Raw genomic sequence first — 23,570 nt, 5'->3', positions numbered from 1 at the left:
GGCAACCTACCTGAATCTATTTACCATACCCATTTAGTCCATCACCCATCTACTACCCTTCTGAGGAAAACCCCACTCCACCCTCTCACTATATATAAGGGTCTGGTGACTTCTGTTTCAGTGTATCTGAAGAAGTATGCATGCACACGAAAGCTTATACCCAGAACAAACTTAGTTGGTCTCTAAGGTGCTACTGGACAATTTTGTTATTTATGTTTATTTCGACTTTGTTCCTATTGCGATTGTTGCTGTTGTTATTATTATTATTATTACAGCGTGACCTGGAGGACTGATATGTTCCCCTACTGGCTTAGGGTTATATTGCCACTGATTTCTCCTGCCAGGCTTGAGGCTCTAGCGAAACCCTCTCTCACCTGCCACACAACACAGCTGCCAACCTGGGGCTCCCACACACTCTGTATATACAGAGCCGGTGACTGTCCTACTTCCTCACCCGCTCACTCGTCACAGGAGGGAAGTGACCTGCGCGGCCTCATCCGCAAGGGGCGCTAGAGCGCCCACACCAACCCGCGAGCCCCATCCCTCCCTTTCCGTTCCGGCCGCGCATCTCAGCCTTGGCTCCTCCCACCTCCGGCGCCGCTTCTACGCCCCTCCCTCCTTGCGTGCTGACGTCTCCGGAGCACGAGCGCCTGCTCGCTGCCCCTCACGCGGAGGGAGGGGGGGCGGCGGCGGCGCAGAGCAGTCTCTAATCGCCAGGCAGAGAGAGAGAGAGAAAGGCAGACGACGGCCGGCAGGAGGAGGAGGCAGAGGAGGAGGCGGGAGCAGAGTGGCGACGGCAACGACGCTGCTTCTTCGGCTTCAACCGCCTGCGGAGGGATCAGGCACAGCGGGGAGGCGACTCCCGTGAGGGAGGTGAGTGCGCGAGTGAACGCTGCCCTTCGGGGGATGATGGAGGAGTCGGCGCTGTCGGCTCTATTGTGTCCGGGGCCTTCTTCGCTCGCCCCCCCCCCAGCGCCAAATCCCCGCCTCTCCGCGGCCGCTTCGCTTCTTCCGGGCAGCGGCAGACCCGAACAAAGGCCCCGTGTCGTCGCCGCCGTCCGCGCGCCCCGAGTGCACGAGCCGGCCTCTTTTTTGGGGGGGGGGGGGGAGGAGGTTCGCTCGTCGGCCCTCCCTCTGGGTCACCTATTGGCTCCGGCCTCTCGTCTCCCTCTCCCCTCGGATAGTCACTTGTTTGGGGAGCCATTAGCTCCCTCCCTCCAGCCCCCGACACGCGCAGCCACACTAGGGAGGTGCGTGGGGTATCCTCCTCCTCCTCCTTTTTTAATAGTGTTATGGGGAGGGGGGTGTTTCTCTGCCTGACCATCCTTGCTGTCAACTGCGCATTTATTTCCTAGAGATGTTTTTCTTCCTCTCTCATACATAGCCTCAGTCGCTGCTGCTGCTGCTGTTGTTTTTCCTGGAGGTGGGGGGAAGCGTAAAACAAAAAAACAAAAACCGACTCCCTCCCCCTCCAGGCAGAATTTGGGGCAAGGCTGTCGTACTTGATACCCGTAAAATAATAATAATAATAATAATAATAATAATAATAATAATAATAATGTGCGATGACAACTTCTTGTTGGGCCGATTGTTGTTTACCGTGGAAAGCTCTTTTCCAGGATTTTAAATACTGGTTGGTGGAAAGAGATATTGTTCCACTTGTGCTTTTCCTCTCAAATGAACGGGGGGGGGGGGGGTATGAAAAAACACACACTGCCCTGGCTCTCCCGTTGCTGCGCCACCTTTGAGGGGAGGGGACTAGAACAAAGAGCCACATGATACCATCGTTTGATACAATTGACAGCAGCTGATATTCAGGAACTGTCATTGTGAGGGGTAAAATAATCCGTATGAATATGATATTGTTATAAACTGAGAGAACGGCTGTAGTTGAAAAGCAGTACACAAATGCTTTTAAATGACCGTGTCATTTGTATGCTTTTAATGTTACTTTTTTCCAAAATGTTTTTCAGTTAAGAGAAAATGAGATGCTTGGCTAAACATAAGTATTTGGCCATGGGGCCTATTGGTAATTGTTTCTAATTTGAAAGGACTGCAGTTGGAAAACTTTACATTTAAGTACTGTAGTAGCTGCTGCATAGGGTATCAAAATCTAACCTTGTTTACGTATTTTTGTCACAACCACATTTTTTTTTGTATTGAGATCAAATTGTTTCCTGCTTGGCAGGGGGTTGGACTCGATGGCCCTTGTGGTCGATTCCAACTCTATGATTCTATGATTCTATTCTATGAAGCTAGCTCAATTTGAAATAGTTCAAAATATGTAATTTTCAGGTAACATAGCCACAGCTTTTGGAACAAGAGGTTTGAAGTTTAAAAAAAGTGAAATGATACAGTTTGCTGGACAAATTACTTAGGCCATAGCTTTTTTAATGTTGATGGATGTAATTGGAGGTGTACTCATTGACAATGTGAGTGTGTAAAGGTGCTTTATAAGTCCTAGAAGTATTAAATACTAAATGAAGAGAGGACTATCCTGACCTGGAAATCATTGAATGTGGTTCATTGTAGCCCATAAGAGATGGCTGAAAACATCAGAGGTGCCCTGATCCAGGTAACTGTAGATACAGTATGCTGCTTCATGTCCATTGCTGCCCTTTGTACTGCACTCAACACAGCTCAGTTGAATGCAGTAATGCATGTTAGCCCACAGGTGCTGGCCCATAACTAGATTTGTACCATTTCACCCTTCATCTTTTGCACCTCAGAACAGTAGACATGCAAGTGGAAGCTCAATAACACTAGCTTTGGATTGAGAATATTGGTTTGATAGTTCATGTCCTGATCCTAAATTTATATTGTTAACATGAAAACATGGCCTCATGTTAGGGGTACTGTATCTAGCTTTTTCTTTCAGCCTTTCTCAATGACTTTGCAAGACTCCTGATAATATTTTCAATGCTTTTTCTTTACTTAAAGCTAAATTGCAATGAGATAACATGGATAGAAAGCACCCAGAAGTACTTTGCTTCCATGATTCACAACTCTGAAATCTGACAACTAAGTGCTTTTAATGCTGCTCTTTATAGCAGTCAGTTTGAGTCTTGCTGTTTCCTCTGTGTATAAATGGGAGGTGAAAATAAGTTCCTGGTCTACTTTGTAACAAACACAGGAGATTGCTTCTGTGCTGAATCTGGAATACTATTGGGAATAGATAGTAAGGAGATCTTATATTTGAACAGCAGCAAATTGGGTAATCTAGGCCAGAATAATAATTATATGCAGTGTGCCTATTAGGATGCTTTAATGTGCTTTATACATATTTTTTTGGGTTTTTTTTACCAGAAGTAAGATGGGATTCTATGTTTTCACTTTGTTCATATTTGATCTAGATGACAAAGTCCAAATGAAGAACAACACAACAACAGACACATGGGTTAAAATCTGGTGGCCACTGAGAATACATGATCAAAACCAAAAAACATTTAAGAACTTCCGTAAACAGCACAGTAAAGTGAATTGAAATGGAACCAGTATTTTCCCACTGGAACACATCACAGTAGGATATATTCTGTATCTGAATTTAGAATTGAACATTCTGGGTCTGTAATCAGTTTCTGCTGAAATGAGAGGGCAAATTGCTTTTGCTCCTACTAAGTAATAAATTGATTTGACTGTGATTGTTGAAATTTATTCTGTTTTAGAGAAATGCCATAGCATGTTTTTCCTGATGCCTCTTGGTCCACAAGGCCTTTCAGTTGTACATGTTCCATCAATTTAGTCTTTTTTTAAAAATAGGGCACATTATTTTTAAGCTTTTTAGAAATTTGAGATGAGATACCCAATGATATTCAGCTTTAGAACTGTGGCTGCATATGGGAAATCAGGTTGGTATCAAGGAATATCAACTCAAAATATATGCAAATAAATTTATTGTGCATAAAAGATGAACACACATATCCTTATGAAAGATAGTTTTTAAAAAAATTACCTACAACCCTACTAAAAGGTAGAGGGACCCCTGACCATTAGGTCCAGTCGTGGCTGACTCTGGGTTTGCGGCGCTCATCTCGCTTTATTTGCCAAGGGAGCCGGCATACAGCTTCCGGGTCATGTGGCCAGCATGACTAAGCCACTTCTGGCGAACCAGAGCAGTGCACGGAAACGCTGTTTACCTTCCCACCGGAGTGGTACCTATTTATCTATTTGCACTTTGACGTGCTTTCGAACTGCTAGGTTGGCAGGAGCAGGGACCGAGCAACGGGAGCTCACCCTGTCGCAGGGATTTGAACTGCCGACCTTCCGATCGGCAAGTCCTAGGCTCTGTGGTTTAACTCACAGCACCACCTACATATCCAAAGAAAACAGTCATTTATCAAATGCAGATGTGCAAACAACTCCTGGTATCTTATGCATTCTTTCCTGAGAAAAGTGATAGCATGTTTTTATTAATGCCTATTGGTCTGTAAGTGCTTAGACTGGAGCATAGGGTAGATGAGAGCATCCTATATGAGTATAGTGCCTCATATTGGGGGACTTAATGGCAATGATATTAGACAGTAGTAATTTCAAAAGAGAGAGACTCTAATCCCATGGATTTCACTGGTTCCACTAGCTGTATGCCAGTGCCCTTGATCTAGAGAAGTTGGCAAATATCAGAGTGAGCACCTGAGTGCAGGTGCTATTCGCACTGCACTGTTTTCAGTGGGATGTTATTCCTCTCCCTATAATAAACTTTTGTAGGAAAGCAATTACAGATGCCAGTTTTCACTTCTATGACATAGAAGTCATAGTTTGGAAGGAAAACTAATGAATAGACAAAATGTCCAGGTTGGCATAAGCTATTTTCCAGAAGTGCTGCTGGCTGTCATTGTGCAGTACCTCTTATGAACCATGGCACATATATTTGCAAAAAGTTTGTCAAGCTGTAAGATTGGGGGTGTTTTAAGAATGGTTGATGTAATATATTATTATTTATTATTTATTGCCATAGTTCATGGCCTCCCAAAAAAGTTTCATGACACCACAAATCATACACATGTCCAGAATAGTGTCCTTTTGATGTGGCAATGAATTGTGTCTTTTCCAGCAATTTGGGTGCAAGACACTATCAAAAGTATCACTTTATCATATAACAGACAAAATATGTAAACAGGAGCTGGAGTTGTGCACTCCACAATAAGGAGACTGTTTCCTACAATATGACATAAAATAAACTTTGAGAGTCTCATTGAGCATTGTTTCCAGGAGATGTAGATATATAAGTTATAGTGGCCCAAAGCTGAACTTTGTTCTCTCTATTTCAGCAATTATTGGCATTATTATATTATAAGCACAAGGAACTTTAAAAACTTTGATTCACCTCAAGTGGTACAGGAGAGTGTCTTCTACAAGATGACTTAAAATATGTCAAAATATATAGAATATAGTCAAAATATGTAGAAGAGAATAAGGAACTGTGGGCTGTGTACCCCATAATATATTTGTCCTACCACTATTCATATAAAACATACTCAAGATATATGTCCTGTATAAGGTGGCATAGATTCTAATAGGCTTCATATTGGGCACAATATATTTTCTAGTGTATGGCTTCACACCAATAACTACAAAAGGGGTATAAACTAACTCAAGATGGTTTGAGTGTATTTTTGGGGGTGGTCCAAGGATTGTTGTGGGAGTGCTTACTCCACCCCACCCCTGTTCCTTGCTAATTTATAGGTACAATCTCCAGGACATTTGAGTGTATTATTTGAGGTGGCATAAAGCTTTTTGTAGGATAACCCCCCCCCCATCCTGTTCTTCCTTTTTCATATTTTGGCTACTATTGACCTTTGATGTGTTTAGCATCCAGAGTTTTAGTCCAGATACAGTTCACTGCTGTGTTATAGAGGTCAGTGTTCTCAATCTGTTTGATTTCTAGTGGCCCACAGACCCACCCCCTTGCTTATTTTCTATGTATTTCGGCATGGGGTGTGTCCAAATGAAGAATTGGCCAGGAGTCAATATAGTTCTATCTCATTAAGGTCACCTCGCCTGGAGGTGTGAATATATGATTTGTGGTGACCTAAAGCTTATTTTGGGGTGCATGCCCTCAGTTTCTCATCTATGTTCTCATCTACATACAGTATTTTGGCAATGCCTTATGTCATTATAATTTAATTTAATAGGCTATTTTAGAACTCCTCCCCCACAAGCATATTCAATATACATCCCATTGAAAGCAATTTAATGTGGAAGATAAGTCACATAAAGGTGTGTGTTTTGAAATGTGTCTGAATTATGCACATACAAGCATCTTGCTCATACTTGTCTCCTCCAGATTGTGGAAGTGGCTGTGTTTTCGTAGATATGGTATTTTATACTTGATAGATGTAGCATTGTGATTCGACATGGCTGTGGCCAAATAGTAGAAGTATACGATTGTGCCTGACCTAGCTATGTTGATGGTTCTTAGATGTGATGGTGTCTTGACTCTCTATCTTCCATACTGTTTTCAGTGTAATGCCTTGACTTTAGATCTAAGAGAATTACTTTAGTTGAAGTTCATCTGCCAACACATTTTTTTCTGTGAAATTTCAAATGAGCTACACAGTCATATTTGGTTTTTCTGTGTCAACTGGGGAAGGGAAACTTTGGGGTTCTAGGAAGAACTTTTGTTCTGTACAGCAGCTCACTTGACAATAAGGAATTACATTCCCAAGGTTACTAGCTAAGATGCTTTTGTTGCATTTATATAGCACCATTCTAGTTTTCAGCCTTCTTATTTCTCTCTTCCTGACCTATTTTATTGCTCATTTGTGCCCCTTTCATGCCTTAATAGATGAATAGCTTACCTTTTCTGGGTGTCACCAAATGACCTAGGAACTGCAGAAAAGTAACTCACAACTTACGTGCGTTTAACTTGTGCACATTCAGCTTTATGCACGTGACAAAAAAAAATAATTAAAAGGGGGCAGGCATCTGGGAATGAAGACTTTGGGAATCCCACTCGCCATTGAACCCAATGTGTTTTGACTATATGTGATTTTCATTTTATGCACTGTCCCTAGAATGTAACCCCAGCATAAGTTGAGATTCACCTGTATCTAATACACCTCTTCCTCTGTGTCCTACACTTTCTTGGTGGTTAATCCCTATTTGTCAACTCCTCTATCCTGACAATCTCCAAGACTGAGAATGTTCAGATGTGCTGTAAGACTTTCCTGATTTAACCAGTGTTTAGTGAGTGGAAGTAAATAAGCAGTGGCCCACAAAATAAAGCACACAGTTCCTTTATATAAAGATAGATGAACATGTAATTGAAGTATTTTAATCTTGCTAGGAGAGTTTGTAAGTACTGGATCTTCAGTGCATCATAGGTTAAATGCAGTGATTGAAATCATTTTCTAAACTTGCCTTTAAAACATTTATAGCCTTTAAAAATATCATTACTTCAATCTTATAATTATACTGTGGTCCGTTTCCTAAAGATAATTACATGCTTATTTCAATAAAAAGCACACTTTCTTAACTCTATGATAAATCTTTAATTTTTTATCTCCTCTTTTAATCCATCTTCCTTCCATTCTGTCCATTGGAGGCTGGTTTATCCTTGCAGGTGGAAAACATTTTGACTTTCAAGTAGCATGCACTTATGATTCAAAGGCTGTTGCACTGCAACATTTTTCAGAACAAATTTGTTCTGTCTGATAGGCAACTTATGAGGTTGTCGGTGGTTAATGGTATTAACCTTGATGTACAACGTAAGGCCAAGTGGACTGGTTTTATTTCTCCTGGGGGAATTCCAAATGCCATTTGTTTGCAACCTTTTCCTGTGCTTTTGGGGGAAACAAGGCCTGCAAGTATGTATCAAAATTCGAGATGGGAGAATGACTATATGTACCTTGTTTCTTCCTGAATTTAGAAGCATGTTACAAAGTTTGTGATAGTTTTTCTAGCCTCATACAGCCACCAGTTACACTGCAGAGCACCTGAGGCACATTTACCATATGAATTTCTGGGAGAATGAAAAGCTAGGTATGCTTCTGAAGCAGAACACTGGAAGAAGGGGATAGGGATCAGGGATGAGAAAGAAATGGAGCAAAACAAGACAGTGAATAAAGGCAGAACTGAGACCTGGTTGAGAAAAATAGGGCCTTCAGCAAGACGGTACTGTTACATTAGATCTGGGAGTGCAGGAACCTGCAGTGTTGCAGATAACGAACAGTTGTGGGATACAGAAAAAGGGGTAAGATACTGGGGACAAGAGAGTGCACTATGAGGAGTTCAGACAGATCTGTGTGGATGCAGAGAGGAGAGCCCACTGTGAGGTGCAGAGAGAAATGGGAAGTTGTATGATAGATTAAAAAACATACTGAGTTACAATTTTAACTTAAAATATTTTTTTACTGTTAACATAGCACCTGGCTCTCATGAGTTAGTAGAAATCTAAAAGTGGCACTCCAAGTGAATTGTGTGTCTCTGCCCTAAAGTAATGTTTTAAAAAGAAAAATCACATGACACCTGTCTGCCTGGTTATAGCCTTTTTATTTTTTAAAAAGGGAAACGGTTGTGAAACAATTACATGCAGCACACAAGGGACTTCAGTGCAGAGGTTATTACTCAAAAGTTTTAATTGGAAGTTCAGCCAAAATCTTCCCAAAGCTCTTTTACAATTATGTACATTACCATTAACCTCTCTGCAGGACTTGTCGATTTCTTGACTTTATTTAGCTGTATTCATACGAGATGAATTTAATGTATGCAGTAAAATTTCACTTAAATAGATCTGCTTAGGCAATTGAAAGTTCTGCATCCTCAAGTTCAATAAAAAGTGCCTTTCAGTGTAACCTCTCTAGCAGAAAATGAAATGTAATGCATCTTGGTTAGATAGCCGTCTAGACATTGTGTTTTAAAACTCTAACTGCACAGGACTGGTAAATGCTGTGAAGCAGAACCTTTCAGTTTGGGGTGAGTTTGAGGTTTGCCATGAGAGAAGTCTAAATATGATGAGGAGAAAGGAGAGCATTGTATTAGGTTAAGTGGTAGGATTTGAATTTTGGGTGCCTTTGCCCTGGAACCTGCAGACCTCAAAATATCCTGCCCTAATAGTCCAATAGAATATTCAAGAAATAATATGATGGCTTTTGACGTTCAACAGACTGGTTCCCCAGCCTTCCAGTGGACTAACATATTCTAGAGCAGCTTACTTTAATTGCCAGCATGAATTGATTTTTATTTTATTTAGCAAAATTAATTGTATACTGCTTGATCGTTTTATTTTTGTAAACCACTTAGCAGTTCTACTGGCAAACATCAAAACTGTCAAGAAAATACAAAGTTAAATCAGGTACTTTAAAAAATTCAAAATGGAAATAAAATAAGCGGTTAAGCAATAAAAATAGATTAAAACACATGTCAGTTCTACATATTCTGGATAGGCTTGTCTGAAGAGAAATGTTTTTAGCCGGTACTGAGAAGAGTAAAGTGAAGCCTCCTGCCTGATGTCAATAGGCAGGGAGTTTCAAAGTGCAGGTGCTGCTAAACCTAAAGACTGATTTCTTACAAGTGCAGAATGAATGTTTTGTGATGTTAGTCCTGCAGATCAAAGTGGTCAGGTAGATATATAGGGTAAGTCGATCGCTCAGGTAAACTCGTCCCAAGCTATTATATATGCTAATAGTAACACCTTGAAACTTGCCTGGTAACAAACAGAGAAGCAGTGCAGATCTCTGAGCAAGGGTATTATATGTTGACAATGTCTCTCTTCTGCCAGCAACTTTACTGCATCATTCAGCACTAACTGCATTTTCCAGTTCAAGCTCAAGGGAAGACCCACATTGAGTGCATTGCAGTAATCCAGTTTTGAAGTTACTAATGCTTGAACTGGGACGCAGGTGGCACTGTGGGTTAAACCACAGAGCCTAGGACTTGCCGATCAGAAGGTCGGCAGTTCAAATCCCCGCGACAGGGTGAGCTCCCATTGCTTGGTCCCTGCTCCTGCCAACCTAGCAGTTCAAAAGCACGTCAAAGTGCAAGTAGATAAATAGGTATCGCTCCGGCGGGAAGGTAAACGGCGTTTCCGTGTGCTGCTCTCATTTGCCAGAAGTGGCTTAGTCATGCTGGCCACATGACCCGGAAGCTGTACGCCGGCTCCCTCGGCCAATAAAGCGAGATGAGCGCTGCAACCCCAGAGTCAGTCACGACTGGACCTAATGGTCATGGGCCCCTTTACCTTTACCTTAATGCTTGAACTACTATGGAAAAGTTCTCCCTGGCTGTAGGTGTTGTACAGGCTGCAGTTGGTAAAGGGCACTTCTAGCCACTTAAGTTGCCTGGGCCTCCAGTAACAAAGATAGATCCAGACTGCAAACCTGTTGCTTCAGAGGGAGTGCAACCTGTCCAGAGCTGATCAGTTTCTCAGACACGAGAACCACTCACCTACACAGTCTCTTTGATCTCAAAACTGTTTGCTACTTTGATCTTAAAATGACTTAAGAGAACATATCTATGAAATAAAAGAAAATGCTTCAGATGTAATAACTGAGTAACTGAGTTCACTGTGGAAGAACCTCCAGCTGGAAGGCTATTGGCTTAACTGAAACTTTTGCCATTGCCTCCTCTGCTCCCAGAACCAATTCCATTCACATCTGTTCTGTCTCATTGAAGCAGCAGGAGAGGCAAGACGGTGTACGTAATGCCATCCATTGAACTGACTGGGACCAGCTGCCATTTGGCTCCTTCTCTCCCAGAACTGTTTTGTTCACTGATTCTGACATCCTTGTCTATGGCACAGTGGGTCAGTGTGGCTAGCTGCTAGCCACAATGTTGGCAGATACAGGCCACTCAGAGATGGCTGTGGGCAGGATTGCAAGGGGTTGGTCTAGATGACCCTTGGGGTCTCCTTCAGCTCTACAATAAAATAGCTGATTACTAAATTTGCTTATTTTCATCCCCATCTCTTTTTGTACTTGTATTGTAAGCGACTATTATCATTGTGTGTTATCATGGCTAGTTGGACAGAAAGCTGCTATTTATAAATATAGTTCATATTTATAGTTCATAAATATATTTGTATTATATTTATAGTTCATAAATATAAATAATTGGTTACTCTTAAGTCTGATAGCTCTTTATTTTCTCCTTAACTTGCAGTGGGACGCTGGCATTGCCCATGTCCAGAAAGCAGCATGCAAGAAGAATAAGTTGTTAACTGGGAAACAAGGCACTTAGCTCTGATTAGATACATATAAAGATGGTTTAATTTTGCAATATGTTCCAAGAAGAGTGATAAGAAGAAAAAAAAGAAGGTAAGTTCAATGTGATGTAGATCTTGTATGTGTCCAAGTATGGAGTTGGCATTTCAAATGTACTTGATACGGTAAACTACAAGTGCACAGTAAAAATCATCCCCTCTCAGACATCAAGCTAGAGAGAGGTTAAAACTAGCTGTTTTGTCAGTAGGTGGCTGAGGAACTCTGAGAACCTTGGCTGCCCACTGCCAAAACAAGCTCCATTCTTTTGTTCTGTCTTCAGGTGGGAAGGGTGGGCTGGCTTTTGAAAATGAGCAGCTGAGGTATTTGGAGTAAGTGGGCAGGCCAGCACTGTAGAAGCCGCTTCTGCCTTGCTACAGCTGTAAACTAGAGAGGGAAAGGGATTGTCCCTGATCATCTGTGAAGATGCTGTGTGAGGTTGGGGGCTAAAGCTGCAATCCTTAAAAGTTCTTACTTTGCACTAAGCACTACTGAATGCAGGGATTTACTTCTAAGTAAATTCATAAGAAGGTGGTAAAGGGGAGTAGGTGAGGAATGTTTAACTGTGTTTCTGGTGCATTTTTTTTAATAGTTATTTTGGTTTTCTATACACTACTCCAATATTTTAAAATGTGAGCCATCTTATAAATCTTTAAAATAAATAAATGTTTCTGGCAATTTCATGTTTTTGTTTGATTAGAGGGGCCAGCCTAAACTTGTTGAACTCTGTTCCCTTGCTAAACAAATGCTTTTGTACTGTTAATGGGTATTATGAGGCTCTCAATGCATGCTGTCACTTTTTAATTGTGGAATTACTCAGGTGTACCAAGTTCTCCTTTTTCTGCTTGGTTTCCCAACCTGCTGGGACACCCAAGTAAGTGGATATAGGATTGCAGCCTTAGTCTATGTGTTGCACAAACCTTCACACAAAATCTCAACTTGAAATTTGTAAAATCCGGAATACATAAGCCAGAATTTTTCAACCTTTTTGAGTCCATGGCTCCCTTGACCAACTGCATTCCTTCTGTGGTACCCCTGTGGGGCTCAGAATCCCAGTTATGTCACCCCTTGCAGGCAGAGCTGGCAGCTTCTCACCCTTTTTCAAACACCCTCCCTTGTGGAATGTTCCCTCAGCCTCCTCTCCCCTCTCCTTGGGAGTCTTCTGGGCAGCCGCTGCTGCTGCCCTTAGTGTCTGAGCTGCCCCCCCCTTCCCCAAAGGGATGTGCCTCCTCACACTGCCCCACAATGGGTCTGGGAAGAGGATGCCCCTAGCCTTAGTGGCTCAATGGAGACTGGCCAAATGTGAACCTGAGGCCTGCACCTTACCTTGGAAGCCAGCCCAGGGCTATAGCCAGGGCTGCTACAACAAACAGTTGTGCAAGCCTCTGGGAGGCAGAGATGCAAGAGGGCATCAGAGGAGGGAGGGAAGGAAAGAAGGCCAGAGGCCAGTGTTGCCATGGCACCCTGACTATCATTCAAGGCACCCTAGAGTGCCATGGTACACTGGCCTCTGGCCTTCTTTCCTTCCCTCCCTCCTCTGATGCAGATAACCATGGTTTTCTATTCCTGAAGTCAGATGTTCAGACATCCTAGATGGATCAAGCAACTGTTGACTGAATTTTGTTAAATAAATACAGTAGACTTGGGCTAAAATCTTTATTCAAATATATTTCTGGCCTTGTGTTTGTGAAATGCAAACACATAATCAAGATTTGGGACCCAGATCCTCTGACTTAACTGTGTCCAATTTTTTGATGTGTGATATTGTGCTGTGCCATATACAAAAAGTAGGGAGTCGAGACTGACCAAGGCCAAACACTCTTTAGTACAGATTGTGATGGGTTCATTAATTCTTTGACAAAAAGCCATGGCATTTGTTCACTTCACTGTCATCTCAGCAAAAATGGCAAGGAGCATGATTGACACTTGTTTTATTTATTTATACACATGCAGAATATACAATCTACTGAATGTAAACAGCATGCTGCAAATAAATAAAATGCCTACAAGATTAAAAAGTTGCAGTAATACAGATGTTATAAACTCCTTGGATGGGGGGAATATAGGGAAATAAGGAGATCTGTACTTATAGCACTGAAAATACATTAAAATGGGCACCAGGCAAGCCCATCTGGGGAAGGAATTCAAGTAAATAAAATGCAATAAGAAGAAGGTCATTTCTCTACTTGCCATTTACCTGAGATGGCAAGGCAACTAGAGAAGACTTTTGGTGCATGGGCAGGTTGACGCAGAAGCATGTTCTTTCAAGTATTCAGGTCTCAGCCTCTGTAGGGCTTTAAAGTTAAGCACTAGTGCATTAAATTGGCTCTACAAACAGACCAGTAGCCAGTAGAGATCTTTAAGCACAGACAAGATATGATCCCAACGACGAGTCCTGGTTAGTACCAAAAACAGCTGCTAAGATACTAATGGCAGCTTCTGAGCAGAAAGCCCCTGAACAAGGTACTTTAGTAGTATAGCAAAGTTACTGTAGGTAGGCTGTATCTCTCCAGCAGGGGCTGCATCTGACATAGCTGGTGGAAGGTACTCTATACCATACTGGCCCTGCATTGATTAAGATGGATCTGTGGGCACCCCTATCCAGAACAGATGACACATAGGAACTACTACCACCATTTACATATTCTCAGTTTATTCATCATCATCCAGGGTCTGCCCCCCCCCCCCCCGTGATCTCAAGTATCAATTTTAAACTTCATTGCCTAACTTCAATCAGAGGCTATCTTGGTGTTGAAACATTAATGTGCAATTTTGTTTCACCCTTTCTCTAGTGATAAACTATCATATTTGCATCATGTCGTTTATATATATTAAGTTGCTCATTTACTTCATTCATGTGCAGGCAGCAGCTTGAACTCAGATCTTCCAGCTCATATTTTCTGCAGCACACTGATTGTCATTGCAGATTGATATTTTGTTTTGTCTGTATATGATGCTGTTCATGTACATTTTTGTAGCTTTTTTCAGTTGTTATAAACTGTTTAGGATAAAGTCCTGTGGTTAAGCAAAGTAGGCTAACAGTAGGTCCTGCCAAATTATGATACTTTTGTTGTTCTCTAGGATGGCCGGTTGCGGTGAGATCGATCACTCAATCAACATGCTTCCCACAAACAAGAAGACAAATGAATCATGTTCCAGTGCAGCACCATCTCTCATGGTCCCTGAATGTGCTATCTGTCTGCAAACATGTGTCCACCCTGTGAGTCTGCCTTGTAAACATGTCTTCTGTTATCTGTGTGTGAAAGGAGCTTCCTGGCTGGGAAAGAGATGTGCACTCTGTCGTCAGGAGATCCCGGAGGACTTTCTTGATAAGCCAACCTTACTGTCACCTGAGGAACTCAAAGCAGCCAGTAGAGGCAATGGGGATTATGCCTGGTACTATGAAGGCAGAAATGGATGGTGGCAGTATGATGAACGTACCAGTAGGGAGCTGGAAGATGCCTTTTCCAAAGGTAAAAAGAGCACTGAAATGTTAATTGCTGGGTTCTTGTATGTGGCAGATCTTGAGAACATGGTTCAGTATAGGCGAAATGAGCATGGACGTCGCAGGAAAATAAAACGGGACATAATAGATATTCCAAAGAAGGGAGTGGCTGGGCTTAGGTTGGACTGTGACTCTAATGCTATCAATCTAGCAAGAGAGAGCTCTGCTGATGGTGCAGACAGCACACCAGCTCTAGGAGCTGCTGCTGGGCAGCCTCTAGCAACTGCTTCTGTTAGACCCCTTCCTTCACTAGATGGTCAACCGACAAGCCCTGCAACGCCATCACCTGATGCAAGCACTCTAGAGAACTCTTTTGCCAACTTGCAAATAAATGGAGACAGTATGGTTGAAAGGAGCCATAGGGGTGAGGGAGAGGAAGACCATGAATCATCGTCTTCTGGTAGGGTGCCAGTTCTTGACACCTCCATTGAGGAAACAGAATCGGATGCTAGCAGCGATAGTGAGGATGTGTCTGCCCAACTTCAGTTGCCAGTATCCTCTGCTCAGCAGAGACATCTGAGTGCAAGTCAGCCAGCCTTGGATAGACCAGTGGTGGGGAGTGGGGTGGGAAGCACCAGTGTAAGGTCTAGAAGGCCTGATGGACAGTGCACAGTAACTGAAGTTTAAATCTAGAGCCATGTTTTGAAAACTCAGTCTTGTATATGTACATTTTGTCTGTATTGGCATTGCATTCCAGCCTAGCAATGTATTCAAAGTGTTTCAGGGTGGGAGGAGGGGAAAGGGAAAACCAAGCCTGGTCCTTGAACTTGTAAGAAAATCTCTTAATATGTCTTGGCTGGAAGATTCAATGTTTGAAGAAAAACAAACAAATCCTGGGGTGTGTTAATGGTTTGACAGCTACTTAGCAATACCCAGTTTCGTAAATGTCTCACGTTTTATTTTGTAGTATATGCTCATCCCCAGTAAAACCCTGTCCCCCTTTTTGACCAGTGTATATTCACTGTACAACTTGGAAATGTCATCATTCTTCATTGCATTAAGTATCTTTACTATCTTCATGGATTGATGTATGGAAGGAAAACTAAAGCGAACTGGAAATGAACAAGAATTGGGGGTATGAACCAGATGCTTAATTTTAACATAAAGTAGGTGTGACTTCTAAAGTTCAGATGTTTTACTAAACAAAGAGCAATCATCTTCCTGAATGAAATGTAAAATAACTTCTGTTGCAGAGTTTTACTTGTAAACACTTCATGGTGTCTTCATCGGCTCTTCCGTCTAGTCCCTGTAGCTTGTTTGTTTTCTTGTTCCGTCTGGTTTTTGTTACAAAATTTATAATTTAATAAACTACATTTTATCAACCACCTGAGCTGTTTCCACATGGGTCTGCACCCATGTCATCTTGAAGTTAGTTATCAGAGGAGGAGTGGACACTGCCTTTGGTTAATTGTAGGACTTTGTGTGCTGAAAATCAACATGAAACACAATGTACTGAAGATTACACAGTGCTTGAAAAAGATGGCATAATATATGGCTCTATAAAAACCCATTCATTTCTCCTGCCTTGCCTAATCTGCCAGGATAGGGAAATTTGTAGAAATTTGTAATGTAGTGAGATAGGCAGAAAGCCAAACCACAGCTTGCTATTTTGGTTAAGTACCATCTGTGAAAATACACCTCTCACAGACTTTCTGTACTATTGCTAACATTGGGCAAAGACATCCTTTCGTGGGGTGTGGATAGATTACTTGGTGGAAAAACCATCACATCCATAGCCCTGCAGTTGGGTGGGTGGTAGTCTAAAGCTGATTTGGTGTCAGGAGACAAAGGGAACATTGGGTCCTGTGAATTCACAGCTATTGTAAAACACTCCATTTTGCCCTACACTGTCACTAAGAACACCACTACTGGAATTTCCAGTGAGTGTCTTGGGAGGCCACTGGAAGTGTGGGTGTCTTGCCCATAGCCCATTTTGTTCATCAACAGAACTATACCTCTACTAGCTCCTTACATAGCTTTTGGCTTTGACCCTCTAGCTTTGTAGCTCAAACAATATATGAAGGGGATATAGATGCGTGCAATTTAGAGCAAAAGAAAACGCAATGATCCTACCTTCTCTACATAATAAGACACCTGGCAATTAGAATAAGATGGCCTGCATGTTATATGCAAAGGATAGGCACCTTGTAGTGAGAGCCCTTTTGCAGATACTGTTTTCTGCTATAAGACTGTCAAATGTTCAGAAAGCTACTTCTGTCAGTGCATTGGTTTCTGTGATTTTATGGATGGCTCCTTTGCCATTAACATATGCAATAGCTGACTATCAATAGTGTTCAGTACTGAAAATGGAAGGCTAAGAACTGGAACTCCCCCAGTCTTTCATTCTAGGTACAGTCTTTGCTTCAATACTTAGTGGCCGCCACTGAGCACTACCTCCTTTCACATTTAACATTAACCTGCATAGACATTGTAAAGTATCAACAAGTGCTATAACTAGTTATGTGAACTCAGTACCATGTATACATGAAGTAAATGACAAGCAGGCCTCCATAGTAAAGCCACAATCATGGCAGCATGAAGGAGATTCCTGACCTATCCATTAAATACAGCTGAATAGCTACTGCACAAAATAGAAATCTCTTTTGTTATAAGCATCTCTGTAAGTGCCAGGGTACTGTGTATCATTTGGTGGTTATTTATCAGTCATTTCTGGTAATACTGTCTTCAACAAAAACACAAACCTAAGTTTGTGCATCTGCACAAAGCTATTCTTTCCTTGGTCTGTTCTCAAGCTTAACATCCATGTGATCCCCATATCAGAAGTGGCAGCTAACTACTTGAGTTACACATAAATAGGGGCCTGGATATAGATGCTACCTTCATAAACATCACAGTACAAACCTCATTTTAATCAGCCTGTTTGCACATGGATCTTTTGCAGCTCTGAAAAAATACTCTTATCTCCATATGTACTAAAAAACAAGAGATGATACTCTTTAACGTACAGTTCTCCATCCACAATAAAGCAATTTAAATAATTTATCCAAGTCCCATAATGTGAACTAGTTTAATAAAAGGCAGCTGATGTTTTAGGTCAGGAAAAGAGAGGGCTCCAAGGAAGAGTATACCTCTAACCAGGGCTTTTTTCCCAGCCAGAATTCAATGGAACTGAGTTCTGGCACCTCTCAGGTGGTTGCCATTGTGATTCTAAGAAGTGGGAAGTGTTTATGGTCAGTTCCGGCACCTCTTTTTCTAGAAAAATAGCACTGCCTCTAACATATTGCCAGTTTTTCAGCTATCAATGTGTTTCACGTAGCTGTGGGACATTGATATATACTGATATTGAACATGCTCTGCTTTTGCACCCTGGCACCATGCCTTCATGTCAACAATGCTGCTGTATCAAGCAAAATGAAGGACGGCTCTAATAACACTTTCATCAGGAATGATTCTATGAATTAAGTGAATTCAGAGAGCCTAGCTGTAGTTATTTTGGATTCTCTGTGCAAGCCTCCAGCAGGGATTCACAATCCTTGGCTTGCCTTAATAACAAGCCAAAATTCATGCTTGTTATGACTCACCATGCTGAGAGATGAGCAGGGTCTTACTTCATATCACACCATTCTCCGAGCTAGGAGGTCAGTGGGCGTGGGGGGACGCTTGCTGCTTTCCAAGAGTCTCCAAGGCTCAGTTGTTAGCTGTTGAGCACCTGCTTTTCTCAGGAGAAGCACATACATTATTTCCCAGTATTGCACTCAATAGGTTAGAAATGTGCTCACCAGTGGTATGTCTGTCTATGAGCACTTCAGTTTTTCTTCATAAATTGAGTTATGAAAAAGCTGTGCTGCAGAAAGCTTGAGTCAAGAGGTTGCCATGTTTCACCCACCACTGCAAATGTCTTGCTGTAACAGACTTTCTGATTTGTCACAGCTTTGTATGCCGAGTGTATCACCAAAAAGAACAAAAAAACAAATCTGCACTCCTCTTTGCTGGATCAACTGCTATCATTACTGGCTCTGATAAGGTCTATTCCCAGGTGACGTAAAAAGAATAACAGTAGGGTCATCATTAGAAAGGAAGAACTACAAATAATAGTATTACAAACAGAAGTAATTACTTGTTTGACTCAAAGTTCTTGCAGTCCTAACACAAATACGAGGAAGTTTATACTATAGAAACTACAGCTTTAAATGCATCAGGGATATTGTATTTACTGTTTCCAGAAAGCAGCTAGATACTGGTTTTGGCACTTGGAATGCTATTGAAAGTTTTCAGATGCAAGTCATCTTGGAGATGCTTTCTTGTATAGGCTGAAAAAGGTAAGGTCAATTCAGTTAACCAGGAAATCCATCAAATATGCCTTTAATCCATATATGCCTAGACACCATCACTGATATTTGCAGATACAGCATAAGATTGTGTGAAAATCCCTTTTACATTTAACACTGTGTCTGCCAACTTTATCTACACAAAGACCTAAGATGAAGGTGAGATGTTCTTGCACTTAATACAAAATCTTATAGCACCTTCAAGAATAACAAATGCATAAGCTTTTGTAGATGAAATCCACTTAATCAGATACAATGTGGACTTGGGTTCATGAAAGCTTATGGCATAATAAATTTGTTGGTTGTTAAGGTGCCTCAAGATCCTTTGTTTTTGCTGCAACAAACGACATAGTTTACCTTTCTGGTGTAAGTTTGAGATGGTTTAATAAGCTGAAGGCAGGAGCTTTGGGGCTGTGCATGTAGTGTATGAGCTCACTGAGTACCACCTAGATGAAGTTTGAGGAAAGCTATACTGTTACTTATTTTAGTTCTGACCTGGCCAATTCTCAGTGTACATGTACACAGGGCTAAAGTTGCTTTTAGGTTAAACCTATTTTTGATCAAACTGTGTCAAACTTGGACAAGTTCAAGAGCTTTGAACTGGAGACATCAACAACAACAATCAAATCCATTTGAAAAGGATATCATCTTACATCCATCTCAGGTCTTTGCAAGGATAAACTTGGCTAAAACGTTGCACTTGCCTTTCAAAATATTATGCCCGTACATAACATAATGCACATGAAAATAATGCATTCAATGAAGATGCTTTGAAAGAGTAAGTTTAATTACTACTCCAAGTATGATAGCTCTTACTACGAGAGAGAGGAACATACATATACTCACCGGGATGCAAATGTCTCCCGGCTGATTTGCAGACTTCCATATGCATACAACCTCCACGTGCAATATGCAGCAAGTTGCTGGAAGGGAAATATATATTTACCCTACCTGGGACTAAGCTCCCAGCATTTCTTTTATTTTTCAAGAACAAATTTCCCTAATCTCCACTTTAGCTGTGATCAGAGTATAGGGGGCTTATAATCAAATGTCCCAGAAAGTTAATGCCCACTGAGTTGATACAATTCTTAACAGTTTCTCCCAAATCCCTGTTTGGCAGCAGCTGTTTGTTTGGAAAAGAAAGATCAAAACCATTTCTTTTGTGTGTCATTTATTTATGTTTTGTTCTCTGAGCCAAAGCCTGTAAATTGGCAGGCCCACCCCAAACAGTTCCAAAAATCTCTTTTTCGGTCATCAAGGCAGCTTCTAACTGCAGCTCTCGTCCTGCAGAAACCACTTTCTTCACAGCCTGAATTACTGCAGGAGGGCCCTTTGTGTATGGTCTGAGCCATGTACGTGTTTCTTCCAGTGACTCAAGTTCATCAGACGAGGACAACGCGGCTTCTACCAGGCCAATACGAAGGGCGGTCACTGGATCCACTTTTACAGCACCACTCAGCAACTTGAGGGCAGGGCTGCTGCCAAGGATTTGTACGAGCCTGGCAGCTCCTCCCCAGCCTGGTACTAAGCCCATCTGCTTGTGGACAAATCTAATTTCGCTCTCCGGGGTCATTAACCTGTCAGTGAGAAACAAGTATTCAGTTGTTAATTTATACTGAAGCTTAGCAGTCAAGCCATCTCAGTTCTCTCTGCCTCATTCCTATGCAAAGCACAATTTCGGATGGCAAGATGCAGACTGTAAGTGTTTTCTAACGTTAGGCAGGCTAATGCTACATCAAGCAAGCAATTTGCAGAGATTGGATCCAAAGTAAGGCAAAACAAATGGATCACTTTGAAAGGGAAGACAACAACCTTTAATCCAAAATGAGAAGCCAGCATTTTTCTATTAGGTTGAATATTACCTTTCAGATCAGAAATATGCAAGGACAGATTCTTATTACCACCTCAGCATGGGTCAGGGGTTGTTTAAGGACAACCTATGCCCATTTTCAACGACTTCAGTCTGAGGAGTTGCAATGAACACTTATCTTCTTCTTTGGCAATCACTCGTAGCAGAGTAAGATTGTCTTCCATAAACACGGTTTTAACCATGAGTCTGTAAGTAACTGGGGGCCAATTCTGGACCCACACGTCCTTCCACAGTGTGGACATTGGTTCAGGGGCGGGAGTTGATCACGGTGTGGATTTGCCAAGCATGCCTTCCTCTTAGCACGTTTCTCCCTTGAGTTTGAGTGTCTTCAAAGTCCATGACACCTTTGGTAAAGGCTGTTCTCCAACTGGAGCACTCGCAGGCCACTGCTTTCCAGTTGTCAGTGTTTATACTACATTTTATTAGATTTGCCTAAAGGTAAAGGTACCCCTGCCCGTACGGGCCAGTCGTGACCGACTCTGGGGTTGCGTGCTCATCTCGCTTAAGAGGCCGGGAACCAGCGCTGTCCGAAGACACTTCCGGGTCACGTGGCCAGCGTGATGAAGCTGCTCTGGCGAGCCAGCACCAGCGCAGCGCACGGAAATGCCATTTACCTTCCCGCTATAAAGCGGTACCTATTTATCTACTTGCACTTAGGGGTGCTTTCGAACTGCTAGGTGGGCAGGAGCTGGGACCGAACGACGGGAGCTCACCCCTTTGCGGGGATTCGAACCGCCGACCATACGATAGGCAAGTCCTAGGCACTGAGGTTTTACCCACAGTGCCACCTGCGTCCCTAGATTTGCCTAGACAGTCTTTAAACCTCTTAATGAACACACATAAAACCCTATGGGCATGGGGCTGAAATCAGATGGCAAGACTGGGAGGGATTGTTTTGCCATGAAGCAGCCCATGTTTTGCTGGGCTTTCATAGCTAAACAAACTTTTGTGGTCATCAGGATTCCATTGGTCCCATTTTTTATTTTTTTAAAAAAGGAATGTCAAATATGCTAAATGGGGCTTACTCCCAAGTAAATATGCACAAATTGTCAGCCCTAGTCCTAGTCTGTAGATTTCTTCAAAACATTCACATTTTGGTGAAGAATCCAGGCAGCACGAGAATCAAAAAGTGATGGGGAAAACAACAGAGAAAAATGAGATTTTGTTCTATAGTTCAGTAAAAAAAGAGAGAGATAGGGAGATGGCAATTCCTATAATGGTCAGGACCTTGCCTTTTTTTGCATCTCGTGTGAATGCTCTTTATTGTGCTTTAAAAATAGAGAGAGAAGCACAATGCTGAGGTTAATGCCACTTTGCAGAGGAAAACTAGTGCAGTTACTAGCTGAATTGGAAAAGGGCAAGCAAAATGATAAAGGGGCTGAAGTAACTCCCATATGAGAAAAGGTCACAACATCCAGGACCCTTTTTTTGGGGGGGGGGGGATAGGGCAAATAAGAGAGAGAGAAAATGATATGTGCAAAATTATGCATGGTGTGCAGAAGGAAGGTAGACGTTTTTTCTCTCGCACAATACTCAGGGACACCTCAGGAAGCCGAATGTTACAGGTTTCAGGGCAGACAAAAGGAAGTGCTTCACACAGCACACAGGTAACTATAGGATTCGCTACCCCACAACATAGTGGTAGCCACCAACTTGGACAGCTTTAAAAGGGCCTTATACAGATTAATGGAGGACAAGACTATCAAAGACTCCTGCCCGTGATGACTATATATTAGCTCCAAAATCAGCGACGGTGTGCCTCTCACTACCAGTCGCTGGGGAGAACAATTAGGAAGAGCTGATGCTGCACTCGTGTCTTGCTTGAGGGATTCCTGCAGGCATCTGGTTGGTCACTGAGAGAACATGATGCTAGACCAGGCAGGCCTCTGGTCTCTTCCACCAGGGCTCGCCTTATGAACCTGACGATGTTTCTGTACAGTGGTGCCCCGCAAGACGAACGCCTCGCAAGACGGAAAACCCGCTAGACGAAAGGGTTTTCCGTTTTGGAGGCGCTTCGCAAAACGAATTTCCCTATGGGCTTCCTTCGCAAGACGAAAGCCCATAGGGAAATCTCCGGGACAGCGGGGAAGCACAGCGCATCTTCCCCACTGTCCTCGGACCTCCTCCGAAGGCTGGCGGCGGGGCAGAGAGACCTCCTCCCACCGCCAGCCTTCGTTTCTCCGCTATCCCGGACGGCTTTTGAAGGCAGCCGAGGGGGAGCAAAGACTTTCGCCCCTCGCCAGCCTTCAGAAGAGGTCCAGGACCTCTTCTGAAGGCCGGCGGGGGGCAAAAGTCTTTGCTCCCCCCTGCCTGCCTTCCCGGGGGCTTTTAAATCACCGCGGGACAGCGGAGAAGTCCTCCGCTGTCCCAGGGTTTTTAAAAATGCTGGCGGGCGGCAGCGGAGGCTTCGCTGCCGCCCGCCAGCATTTTAAGATCGCCCCGGGACAGTGGAGAAGTCTCCGCTGTCCCGGGGTTTTTTAAAATGCTGGGGGTGGGAAGAAAAGCCCTTGCCCCCCCCCCCAGCCTTCAGAAGAGGTTGGGGGACAGACTGTCCCCGGACCTGGTCTGAAGGCGGTTTCCATAGGAACGCATTGATTGATTTTCAATGCATTCCTATGGGAAACCGTGCTTCGCAATACGAAAAACTCGCAAGAAAAAACTTGCGGAACGAATTAATTTCGTCTTGCGAGGCACCACTGTACTTTGCTGGA

At 42.6% G+C, this 23,570-nt stretch overlaps 2 protein-coding genes across 5 annotated transcripts in view; one reads left to right on the top strand and one right to left on the bottom strand.

The window, feature by feature from the left end:
• The first annotated feature begins 626 nt into the window (after positions 1 to 626).
• On the top strand, positions 627 to 16,022 carry RNF146 (ring finger protein 146). Its single transcript, XM_028723347.2, has 3 exons — positions 627 to 873; positions 11,098 to 11,252; positions 14,277 to 16,022. The coding sequence occupies exon 3, from the start codon at positions 14,278 to 14,280 to the stop codon at positions 15,325 to 15,327; it is 1,050 nt and encodes a 349-aa protein (XP_028579180.2). The 5' UTR covers positions 627 to 873; positions 11,098 to 11,252; position 14,277; the 3' UTR covers positions 15,328 to 16,022.
• Positions 16,023 to 20,143: 4,121 nt separating this feature from the next.
• The window catches only part of ECHDC1 (ethylmalonyl-CoA decarboxylase 1), a 28,221-nt gene continuing 24,794 nt past the window's right edge, over positions 20,144 to 23,570 (bottom strand). For all 4 annotated transcript variants that reach the window (XM_028723350.2, XM_028723349.2, XM_077926020.1 and 1 more), the window contains exon 6: positions 20,144 to 20,566. In XM_028723350.2, the coding sequence (XP_028579183.2) occupies positions 20,161 to 20,566 (406 nt within the window). In that variant the 3' untranslated portion in view covers positions 20,144 to 20,160. The remainder of the gene's footprint in view (positions 20,567 to 23,570) is intronic.

Source organism: Podarcis muralis, chromosome 3 (genome assembly GCF_964188315.1).
Source record: "Podarcis muralis chromosome 3, rPodMur119.hap1.1, whole genome shotgun sequence".
NCBI classification, from domain to species: Eukaryota; Metazoa; Chordata; class Lepidosauria; order Squamata; family Lacertidae; genus Podarcis; species Podarcis muralis.
The sequence above is the reverse complement of the archived record's forward strand: the minus strand, read 5'-3'. Positions and strand labels throughout refer to the sequence as shown.

What these genes read in the sequence shown, in the direction of transcription:
- RNF146 (XM_028723347.2), top strand. Translation starts at nt 14,278, where the DNA reads ATGGCCGGTTGCGGTGAGATCGATCACTCAATCAACATGCTTCCCACA.